The following is an 11507-nucleotide window of genomic DNA, read 5'->3' as shown; positions in this document are numbered from 1 at the left end:
GCAAATGAAATCGATACTCAAGCAACATCTCACGTAATGACAAAAAGTGGAAATGCGCACACAACCCAAAGAGTATTTCAACGGCAATCACTAAATCATTCCAGCTCAGAGGACCGATACGCATGCAGTGTCCCTTCGTGACCGCGACAAGGCAGTATTTCAAGTTCTGTACTACTTTGTTGTCATCACATTGTACGCTTTTACTTGTCTTGACGAAACAAAATGTCCACAGATTCGTATTAGTCACTTGTGGTGTAACAAAGTGTAGAACAAGTTTAAATCAGTTTTATCAGCAAAGTATAGGAGCTGTAAGACTCGCTGCATGTGTAATTCTTACCTGCACGCCGACCAGCACCACGTCATCTGAGGCTGCGAGGCTTTTGACGATTAATGTATCAAGCGTCTTCCTCTTCTTCTTCTGTGACTCTGTCTCGGACAGCCGTGGCGGTATTCTAAACAGTAAAACTGTCCTGGCCACACAGGCTGCCTGCTGCACTAGTTTCTGCATGGAAGAAACAAGCGGCATTAATTCCTGTGGCGTACAAGAACAATGTGAGGGGAAAGTGGCAAAGCACGCGACTGCCGCGGACACGAAAACAATAAACAATATATCATTCCAACATCTCTGTCCGTATTGCACGATGAAATAAGAAGTTTCCTAGCTTACATGCAATTGCGGCACACTTTGTAAGCAGCATGCAGACATGTGTGCATTGAGGAAATGTGACGTGCACGAAAAAAAAAATCGCCCGAGACCATTCATGCGGGAGGCTATGCATTAAGTAATCACAGTGCAATGTACACCCTCCCCCACCACTCGATTCTTCTCTCTCCCATGAAAGTGAAGGTTGCAGTGCGTCCACTTTGCTTCCTGGCAAATGACGCTTGATTATGATTCTCGGTCGAGTGTTACAAATATCAAATCCTCCGTTGGTTTACCTTCCTTGGCATCCCGTCGTAAGATAGCAAGACTCTGTCTATTTCATAAACTTTATTATAATTTTCCCCAACTGCGTGAGAGCCTAATTATGCCCCCTTTAAGATCATCGCGACGTTTGTATAATTGCCGTAGTATTCAACGCATTCATGGTTCAACCAATGCGTTCAATTCCTCGTTCTTGCCAGCTGCCATAGCCGAGTGGAATGTCCTTCCAGACAGTGTTGTGAATGAAGTTAATTCCCTAAAATTTAAACAGATGTTAATCGATTTATTCCCCAACTAATACCTGTTGAAGGCCCTTTTTTCTTTTTTTTGTTTACTAACTTACTTGCTTGTTTTTCTTTTGAAGTGTTCACAGTTGTATCTACATGTGTTAAGTTTATGTTCCAATTTTGTTCTTTGTGACATGATTACTGTTCGGCCCCCCCCCCCCATTATGTAATGCCCCCTGGGGCCCTTAAGGGTAAATAAATGATGATGATGATGATGATACGCCACTGCCGAACACTTTCTGTGGTGAAGGCTTTTCTAATACCGAGACACGAAAAGAAACAAGGAAAACGAGCTATAATCGTGCCATTTGTCGCGCAGTGTGCGCGAAGCATGTGCTCTCTGCCACGAAAACCACATTTCGCACGCATAGCCGCCACTCACAGCAGTCGAAGCCGCTCATGATCATATACCTTTATGTCATCGGCAATGTCCTCCGGCGACCGTTCAGTGCAGAGGTCGTTGCCGCCGACATATAGTCCCACGAAATGCAACGGCTTCAGGGGCATCCTCCTGATTACGCCCAGGAGGCGCCGTGCGTCGGCGCCGCCATAACTAAATGTGCATATACACACATTCGCGGGCACATATAACCTTGTCCGGTTTAGGAATTTCACTTGGCTGTCACCAATGATGACGCCGTGCAACGCGGAATCCATGGCGACGTGCTGCGCCTCACTCTGCCGCGCACACAAAAAACCCCGCGCGCGCACAACGGAAATAACCACGTGACAATCGTCACTGAAACATTAGCAACGCACGCAAAACCTGGAGCACGTGTAGTGCGCATATTATCGACAATAAAATAAACACCGTAATAAAATGAAACGCTGAAAGCATCCTGCATCTACCTAAGGCTTCAATTACATTATTTTTGGGACTTTTGCGTTTCTTTCATGTGCATTTACTTTCAGTTCTGGTTTCTAGCTCTGCAAGCAAACGGGCATAGGAGTTTGGGAAATCCGGGACGCCGCGGAATATGCTCGCAGCCACGGTTATGCGGCTGTAACTGCACTGTCGGTCTTGCTAGCAGCAAAGCCGCTACTTGAACTAGACAAAAGCAACCCCATCGCAGCAGCAGAATAATTCAATTCTACCACTATTCGACGGGATCCCGTGCAGAGAGAAACCTCGCTAGCCGGAGTAGCCTCCACGGTGGTGGTCAAAGATGACAACCTTTTACACGCATATGTAACATCAAGGACGAAGCCGGTGTAGAACTTCGCCTAGTTGCCGCGTGGTTTTGGTAATTGAAAGCACAACTCAAAACGGACGCGACGAAGCGCTATGAACCCGATGTAAAGCGATGCAATGCACTCTTTACCACATTTACGGACATTACACCATGCAATGCATCCGCGGATACTGTGCCTGACTGCGGTTCACCATTCCAGCGGTATGCTACTAAATAAGCAGAACCCATTTTTTTTTTATGAATATGGACGGCTTGCGCCCAGTAATCATGCGACGCTAGCATGCGTTTACGCCCAGACAGCCAGCTTTTCGAAAGGCAGTGCGAGCGGGCGCGCCACCTGCAGTTTTGGTATAACAAAATATGTCAGAAGCAAAACCATAGGAGCCTTCTTTAAGTTGTGCAGCAGTCAGGCAACGGCAGAAAGGTCTACAAACTGCATATGGCTGACATGCTTTGCTGTGTGCTGCTATCACCTACGTGGGCTATTTCCGCACTCCCGTGCCTTTATTTTGAAAATGTTTAGCATTTTGCTTTTACTGTTACAAAACACGCATAACATAGCTGCCTGGGCCATATATTTCAACGCGCTAGCTACCGACTGCAACACCTCTTATAGGATCTGTTCGAAAGGCCTTGGCAGGTGGGGTTTGTACACAAGCCTGATCAAATATAATCGTAATTAGTTACGCCATAGTCTGTTTTTTTTTGGCAAATTCTTCACGCAGAGAGAGGTCCGCAGGGAATACCTTCACACCCGAACCCAAAATGCCAAATGAGTCATGTAACCATATTGTCTATTAGTGTACACGAAAGCATAATTACAAATTGCCTTCCTTACAAAACTCATCTCTCGTTTGCCACGTTACACACCATTACAACGATGCCACCACTGAAGTGCTACATTGTTATACAGGTACACGAAGTGAACATAGCGCCCCAAAAAATGCTTCGCTGCGAGAGACGCATAACTGCTCACATTGGAGATTGTAGGAAAACCTTGTTAAAGAAGTGCTGAAATCACAGTGGCACTGACCACATGGTTGGCTCCTGCTAAGATGTTTCAGTGCATGTTCTTTGAAGGAAATAACTGCAGTAATGCTTCTCATTCTTGACCTCACATATCTGAAGACTTTTCTCTAGCATTCCACCCATTATCGGAGAGCCAAGAGAGCAGAAAGACCAATTGTCTTGCATGTCACAAGTCTGTCAGTGTCGCTGCATAACAATAAGTCAATATAGGTTCAGTGTAAACCGTATGAATTTGAAATTATTCTGAATGACGTATGTGTATTACTAATAGAAAACAGAAGACAACATGAACCTATGTAGAATTGTCAACAACTTGGAATCATTGATATAAAACCACGATTCGTGCACTATTTCAGGGGAAACCCCTAAGGTGGAGTAGATTTGTAATAGCAGATGAAATGCTCATAATCATCCACCCAAGTTGCAGCCTTAACAATAGAAATAAAAATTTCTACCAGTCTGCAGTGTCAACATGATGATAAGGCATACGGCGCACGGCAGTGCTCAAGCCACCCCTTTCAATCGACATATAGTAAAGCTGTTCTGAAATTTAAAACTGAATACATGCGCCACCTCTTTGTAGTCCGTTACCATTCATTTTATCAGTGTCACCTTCATACATGCATGAAAACAGCTAACACCGAAGTCAGTCTGTTTTCACCTTGCAGACTGTCAATAAATGTGGAAGTAGTGTAGTGCATGTTTTCTGGTTTCAAGAACACCAAGCTTGGCGGCACAGGCGTGACACTACAGTTGCAGAAATTAGCAGCCTATGGAGGTTGGTGTTACAGAGTGGAAACATTAGATTGCACACAAATAATTTCAGGTTGTCACCCTTGCTGGAAATGTACTGCAACGTAAAGCAAAATGACATCACTGTGGCATCTTTTGAAAAGGGCACGGTGCAAGGTCATTGCAATGTTTTTATGTTCACCATGACCGTAGCAGTTATACATCACCTCAGTAGGCTCCCAGCTAGCAGTGTCAAAAGAACCAAAAGGCTGATGCGCTGCCCATAGCTTCTCTTGAATTGGTTTTTGCTGTACACGCCCACTATAAGGAACCTTACGGGCACATGTGACGCTACACGGGTGTCACTAAAGCAAACCAGACCACAAAGCTTCATTCATAAAGAAGAAACAATCAGAAACATGAGGAATAGATGTTGCAAACTGCATGTTTATTCAGTTTGTAAGGCGTGAGGACTCCGTGAGATGGTTGCCTGCGGCGCTCCTAAGGGAAACTGATCTGCCTGTTGGTCCGCGAGGTGCAAGCACCACTGTTGTAGACTGTGCTTGTCACCGCACTGCCGTACAACAGGTCCCCTATCCGCCACCTGGGGACCGCGCTCTCTAGCAGGCAGGTTCTGCCGAGAGTGCCATTGCATGGTCTGGTTTCCCAGCCGTTGAAAGGATAGGAAGGTGGAAACGTAAAGCACACAAACACATAATTATGGCACATAAACAATGGTGCCGGCCAAGGTGATAGTCGACACAGCCCAAAGATCAAGAGGAGTGGCATATACATTGGCAACAATCTCGGAAAAGGATATGCACACGGCTGCACTGTGGGCTGCAACACCTCCATACAGCTTAACAGCGACCTTTGCCACCAGCCTAAAAAGCAACAGAGGTACAAACCGACAGACACAGGCACAAACAGACAAAGGAATGAAAAATGAAATGACGTCATGAGGCATGCCACACGAAAAAGATGAAAGCGTACAGGCAGCTTTCACAGGACAGACTGATAAGCACATCTACACGAGACAGACGAGAGCTCTGCAGCCATGCTAGGGCACCAAATGTGGCCGGCTGGCCTGAACCTGGGCCATCCGAGCGCCTCTGAAAGAGCCCGTTGAACCGGGCTAAGGCCAAAAACTGGTGGCGGCAGCAGAACAACAGCATCTTTAGGGATTCAAGAAATGGGAACCGAGCCTACAAGTGGTCAACACATGTAGCGTCCTAGCGCTGTGCTGCCACTGCAAGCCAGACATTGCTTGAATTCCTAAATGCAGCGCACAGAACAAACGCAGATGCGGTACGAGCTCTGCAGCCATGCTAGGGCACCAAATGTGGCCGGCTGGCCTGAACCTGGGCCATCCGAGCACCTCTGAAAGAGCCCGTTGAACCGGGCTAAGGCCAAAAACTGGTGGCGGCAGCAGAACAACAGCATCTTTAGGGATTCAAGAAATGGGAACCGAGCCTACAAGTGGTCAACACATGTAGCGTCCTAGCGCTGTGCTGCCACTGCAAGCCAGACATTGCTTCAATTCCTAAATGCAGCGCACAGAACAAACGCAGATGCGGTACGAGCTCTGCAGCCATGCTAGGGCACCAAATGTGGCCGGCTGGCCTGAACCTGGGCCATCCGAGCGCCTCTGAAAGAGCCCGTTGAACCGGGCTAAGGCCAAAAACTGGTGGCGGCAGCAGAACAACAGCATCTTTAGGGATTCAAGAAATGGGAACCGAGCCTACAAGTGGTCAACACATGTAGCGTCCTAGCGCTGTGCTGCCACTGCAAGCCAGACATTGCTTGAATTCCTAAATGCAGCGCACAGAACAAACGCAGATGCGGTACGAGCTCTGCAGCCATGCTAGGGCACCAAATGTGGCCGGCTGGCCTGAACCTGGGCCATCCGAGCACCTCTGAAAGAGCCCGTTGAACCGGGCTAAGGCCAAAAACTGGTGGCGGCAGCAGAACAACAGCATCTTTAGGGATTCAAGAAATGGGAACCGAGCCTACAAGTGGTCAACACATGTAGCGTCCTAGCGCTGTGCTGCCACTGCAAGCCAGACATTGCTTGAATTCCTAAATGCAGCGCACAGAACAAACGCAGATGCGGTACGAGCTCTGCAGCCATGCTAGGGCACCAAATGTGGCCGGCTGGCCTGAACCTGGGCCATCCGAGCGCCTCTGAAAGAGCCCGTTGAACCGGGCTAAGGCCAAAAACTGGTGGCGGCAGCAGAACAACAGCATCTTTAGGGATTCAAGAAATGGGAACCGAGCCTACAAGTGGTCAACACATGTAGCATCCTAGCGCTGTGCTGCCACTGCAAGCCAGACATTGCTTGAATTCCTAAATGCAGCACACAGAACAAACGCAGATGCGGTACGAGCTCTGCAGCCATGCTAGGGCACCAAATGTGGCCGGCTGGCCTGAACCTGGGCCATCCGAGCGCCTCTGAAAGAGCCCGTTGAACCGGGCTAAGGCCAAAAACTGGTGGCGGCAGCTGAACAACAGCATCTTTAGGGATTCAAGAAATGGGAACCGAGCCTACAAGTGGTCAACACATGTAGCGTCCTAGCGCTGTGCTGCCACTGCAAGCCAGACATTGCTTGAATTCCTAAATGCAGCGCACAGAACAAACGCAGATGCGGTACGAGCTCTGCAGCCATGCTAGGGCACCAAATGTGGCCGGCTGGCCTGAACCTGGGCCATCCGAGCGCCTCTGAAAGAGCCCGTTGAACCGGGCTAAGGCCAAAAACTGGTGGCGGCAGCAGAACAACAGCATCTTTAGGGATTCAAGAAATGGGAACCGAGCCTACAAGTGGTCAACACATGTAGCATCCTAGCGCTGTGCTGCCACTGCAAGCCAGACATTGCTTGAATTCCTAAATGCAGCGCACAGAACAAACGCAGATGCGGTACGAGCTCTGCAGCCATGCTAGGGCACCAAATGTGGCCGGCTGGCCTGAACCTGGGCCATCCGAGCGCCTCTGAAAGAGCCCGTTGAACCGGGCTAAGGCCAAAAACTGGTGGCGGCAGCAGAACAACAGCATCTTTAGGGATTCAAGAAATGGGAAACGAGCCTACAAGTGGTCAACACATGTAGCGTCCTAGCGCTGTGCTGCCACTGCAAGCCAGACATTGCTTCAATTCCTAAATGCAGCACACAGAACAAACGCAGATGCGGTACGAGCTCTGCAGCCATGCTAGGGCACCAAATGTGGCCGGCTGGCCTGAACCTGGGCCATCCGAGCGCCTCTGAAAGAGCCCGTTGAACCAGGCTAAGGCCAGAAAATGGCAGTGGCGACAGAGTTCATGTTCCAGACAAGTGTACCCTGCTATTTAGGACGTACAAAGCCAGATTCGAGTACTTTGTCCTGCCATGGTACACGGCCATGATCACTGAGAAAGTACTGCATGAACTGTTCTCGCACTGTTTTCGCCCGAACTGTGTAGTTGTTGCTGCTGCACTTCCGGACATCTGAAAAGGAGGGACCTGTGTAGGCATCAGATCTCCACTGGCCATGAATCACTTGCCCATCCTTCCCCACCCTGTCAACATCTGCTGGAGAGCAATACTGAAAAATAGTGTCCTCTTCGTCATCCAGTGTCCTCAGGTAGTTGTGCAAAACTACAACGGCGTATACTATAGCATCCAACGTTGTTGTAGATATTTTGATATCCTGACGAAGGATCCTCCACCGGTTAGCCAAAATACCAAATGCATTCTCTACAATTCGCCTAGCTCGAGAAAGCCTGTAGTTAAATATCCTTCTTTCTGAATTTAAGTTTGCTCCTGGGAAAGGCCTCATGAGATTTTCAGAGAGGGGGAAGGCCTCATCTCCAACCATGACATAGGGAAGTGTTAAAGAAGTGCCTGGGAGCTGTCTTGGCTGTGGTATGGACAGGTGGCCTGCTTTTAACTTCTTCCCAAAGTCAGAGTTATTGAATAAGCCAGTGTCCCCACGAGAACCACACTCTCCAATGTCTACTAAGGTGAACCGATATTTGGCGTCACACACAGCAAGTAAGACTGTGCTGAAATTGCCCTTGTAGTTATGGAATAGACTTCCAGAGTTACCAGGCGCCTCTATATCAATGTGTTTGCCGTCAATTGCTCCAATACAGTTTGGAAAGTTCCATTCTCTTTCAAATTCGGCAGCTATGCGTCTCCAGTCGGCAGCTGTTGGGTGTGGAAGGTACAAGGGCTCGAGAACTTGCCGCAAGGCAAGGCAGGTTTGCCTCACTATACGGCCAGCCATGCTGTCAGAGATCCTGTACGACTTTGCTATTATCCTCATCGTGGAACCATGTGCCAGGTACCTGGAAGTACAGAGAGCTTAGTGAGAAGGATGAATTGAAAACACTGAACCCACATTAAACACATATTTAAGCCCATATATTACTAAATGAATAAGCAAGGACAGGTTTTGCTGTTGAAGGGGGTAAGCAAGAAATGCAAGTACATGCATGGCGCCAACCTTCAGATGAGTCTCAAACAGGTCAGGTGAGCATAAAATATACCTCCAGCAGCATTATTCTTGTATTCACCAGACTACTACTTCAGCAGCCTTGTCACGAGCTGCAATATAGGACTCATCTGTTGGGCTTCTTGCAGCTAACTGCTGCCTGTTTCACCTCTACCTCACATCACAGAAGTGGTCTGCTGCTGAACAAACCAGTGAGCACATGGGCTAAGCGGTCGAGGACGAGAACCCAGCAAGGTTTTCCAGTGATATTGGATGCATAAGGTTCAATGCCCGAACATAGATCACTCAAAGAAATATCTGTGCTAATAGTGAGGCATCAGATTTCATTTACCACTTTGAAAGGTTGAGATAACACAACCATTGCACTTCCTTGACTGAAGCAGATACAACTCGCAGATGTGAAGAAAAGGAAGACCTATGTTAACCTCACACGAGGGCACTTTGGAATGCGCCAGTGAGCACAGTGGTGGAGAAACTCGTTTGTAAACATCGTAAAACGAAGGCAGTCGACTGAAAACAGCGTTACTGCAGCCTTAACTATGAGCTAAAGCTGTTGGCATGCTGAAAGAATGAGCACACTTAGGCTGCTCACAGGAGCTAATCATCAGCATGTTCGAAAAATCATACCGTGAGCACTCTTACATCGCAAAAGTTTAAAAAAAGTGCAGTTGTTAAGTATACACTGGCTGCCATTGGAAGGCTAGACCTCCAGCTGTATGTACATAGGACACAAGCAGAACAAGACATTTTACACATTAAATTGTCTACTGTGAACTGTCGGCCAGAAGTGGACAATAAATGACAATATTTACCTACATATGTGGAACACTACAAGAAAGGACCGGCATGTACATGTCTTAAAATTTCATTATGCAATATGTACTGTTCATGGCACGATACTTCATGACACTGTACAGAAGGTTGAAGAAATGTAACATTAGCCCACCTTAACGTGAATGCTAGCTTCTCTCCGGCCGACAAACTGACTACCGTGCTTCTACGTGGCTCGATTAGGGGTCTGAGCAGCTCCACGAGACGGTCAAACCTGCACAATCACATGAGCGGAATGAAACGCTTGGCTGCAAAATTAAACAGATTAATGAAATGATTATCAAGCATTTTCTGCAGACAAATACTGCATATGCGGTGCTGTATGGTGCACCCAGCAACGAGTGTCGAAATGCAGTGGTATATGCACGCAATATCGACCGCGTATCCGCCCACATTTATTACTGCTGAAGCCGCGGCATTGCTGAATGCATGATGCCGTGCGGCCAAGCCAGAAAATTTGAAATTAAAGCAACAAACTTAAGGAACCGCTGTCAACTCTGGTCTTTTTTCATGAGGACCACTCTCGAGCCTGCCTACGCGGTGTGTGCTCACTAACTTAACGATGCAAAGACGTCAATGCCTATGTAACAAATGTTTGCGCGCGTGAACACGTTTTCCATTCTAGACTTGCTTCTTTATACTAAATTTACTTGTTATAAAGTGTTCACATGATGCGAAAACGCGCTTCCGCGCTCCCGCATTACCGCGAGTATCGGCATCTGCACCCGTCGAGAGCGTCATGTGACAACGCGAACACACGTACGAAAAAGGCAAGGAAGGTATGAACTTGCGCACTGTACCTTTCCACAGACATCCGGAAGTACTGGAAGAAGTCTGTGCCATCTCCATTTCTCATGTCCCGGACTAAAGTGAAGTACTCGCCCAGTTGGCGTCGATCTCGCAGAAGACGTCGTATAGGCTTGCGTCTACGCCTACGCTGCAGCTGGACGATTGCGTCGGCAGCGACGAATTGTGCAACTAATTGCCAGTTCACCCTGTTTGCGTTGGCCATGTACCCACGCAAAATCTCTACACAAGGGTCGCTGACGAGAGCCGCCGACAAAAGCAGGAACTTCAACACGCACACCATGGCGATGCCGAAGCGCAGCCTACTAGGCCTAGGTGCAGGTCGCCGAGGAACGGAAAAAAGTACCACGTGACCACGAAAAGAGGTTAATATGGAGGGGGGGGGGGGCGCTCGTACGGGAAGTAGGTAGGGAAGGGGGGGGGAGCGCAGTGTGCAGGGATATCGGGGTTTGGAGAGGGGGGCGGGAAAGGAGGCAAGGGAGAAGGTAGTCGGGCGCATACCGATCTGCCCCTTGGGATACGGGAGCCCGTTTCGGCGCGTGGAGCGATGCTGGCGGTGCGCTCGCGCCGGCTAGGTTGCCACCAGCCGGAGAAGGCTATTGGACAGACGGATATGCCCGGCGCGCCAATCGGCATGCTGGGACCATCCGCCTGGCTCGCAAGCGCCAAAGTGATCGTACAACACCTTTCCGCCTCACGTCCGCCTGGCGGCCGAAAACTGGCGGACCGCTCCCGAAACGGACGAGGCGGAAGGCGCTCCAAAACGATCGTACAACGGCCCTAAGCCTACGCATCCCCACCTCCAACTGCGTCTCAAGATTATGGCTCCTCCCCTGCAGCACATCATTGAGACCAGCATGGATAACGACAAGGTGTTCGCCATCCATGCTGGCCCCCACCTCCTCCCGGGCTTTGGCCATTGCATCCACCATGCACTTCCCCGACTGAGCCTCCACCTGCACCCGCCTGTCTGCCTTCACTGCCGTCAGAACGCCTCCCTCAACCCTCGCTACGTTCGAGTCCCCGACCACCAGAACCCTCCTGCGCCCTAACCGTTCGCTTCCTAACCCCATCTGTTGGCCTCCGGATCGCTCTAGCGGACTCTCCTGCCGCTGTACGCTATTTTCGCGAGTCTCAATGCCCGCTTTAACCTCTTTCTTCTCTTTCTCATTTTTCTCACTCAAAGCTCGCTGCGCTACAGCACTGTAGGATCGA

At 49.0% G+C, this 11507-nt stretch overlaps 1 protein-coding gene across 1 annotated transcript; it reads right to left on the bottom strand.

Annotated features, from left to right (window-relative positions):
• Positions 1–6781: 6781 nt before the first annotated feature.
• Positions 6782–10627, bottom strand: LOC144102781 (uncharacterized). The gene is made up of 5 exons (XM_077635945.1): positions 10286–10627; positions 9601–9699; positions 8246–8487; positions 7342–7445; positions 6782–6886 (listed from the first exon to the last, which is right to left on the bottom strand). Exons 1-5 carry the CDS (start codon positions 10573–10575, stop codon positions 6782–6784), a joined length of 840 nt encoding a protein of 279 aa, XP_077492071.1. The 5' UTR covers positions 10576–10627.
• Positions 10628–11507: the final 880 nt, after the last annotated feature.

This window comes from Amblyomma americanum, chromosome 8, assembly GCF_052857255.1.
Source record: "Amblyomma americanum isolate KBUSLIRL-KWMA chromosome 8, ASM5285725v1, whole genome shotgun sequence".
NCBI lineage: Eukaryota > Metazoa > Arthropoda > Arachnida > Ixodida > Ixodidae > Amblyomma > Amblyomma americanum.
This window is presented reverse-complemented; position numbering and strand designations above follow the sequence as displayed.

What these genes read in the sequence shown, in the direction of transcription:
- LOC144102781 (XM_077635945.1), bottom strand. Translation starts at nt 10,575, where the DNA reads ATGGTGTGCGTGTTGAAGTTCCTGCTTTTGTCGGCGGCTCTCGTCAGC. An exon ending in CATTGATATAGAGGCGCCTG is followed by an intron (nt 7,446 to 8,245) that starts GTAACTCTGGAA and finishes TTCTGGCCTTAG; the next exon opens with CCTGGTTCAACGGGCTCTTT. An exon ending in AGAGCTCGTACCGCATCTGC is followed by an intron (nt 6,887 to 7,341) that starts GTTTGTTCTGTG and finishes GGGCTCTTTCAG; the next exon opens with AGGCGCTCGGATGGCCCAGG.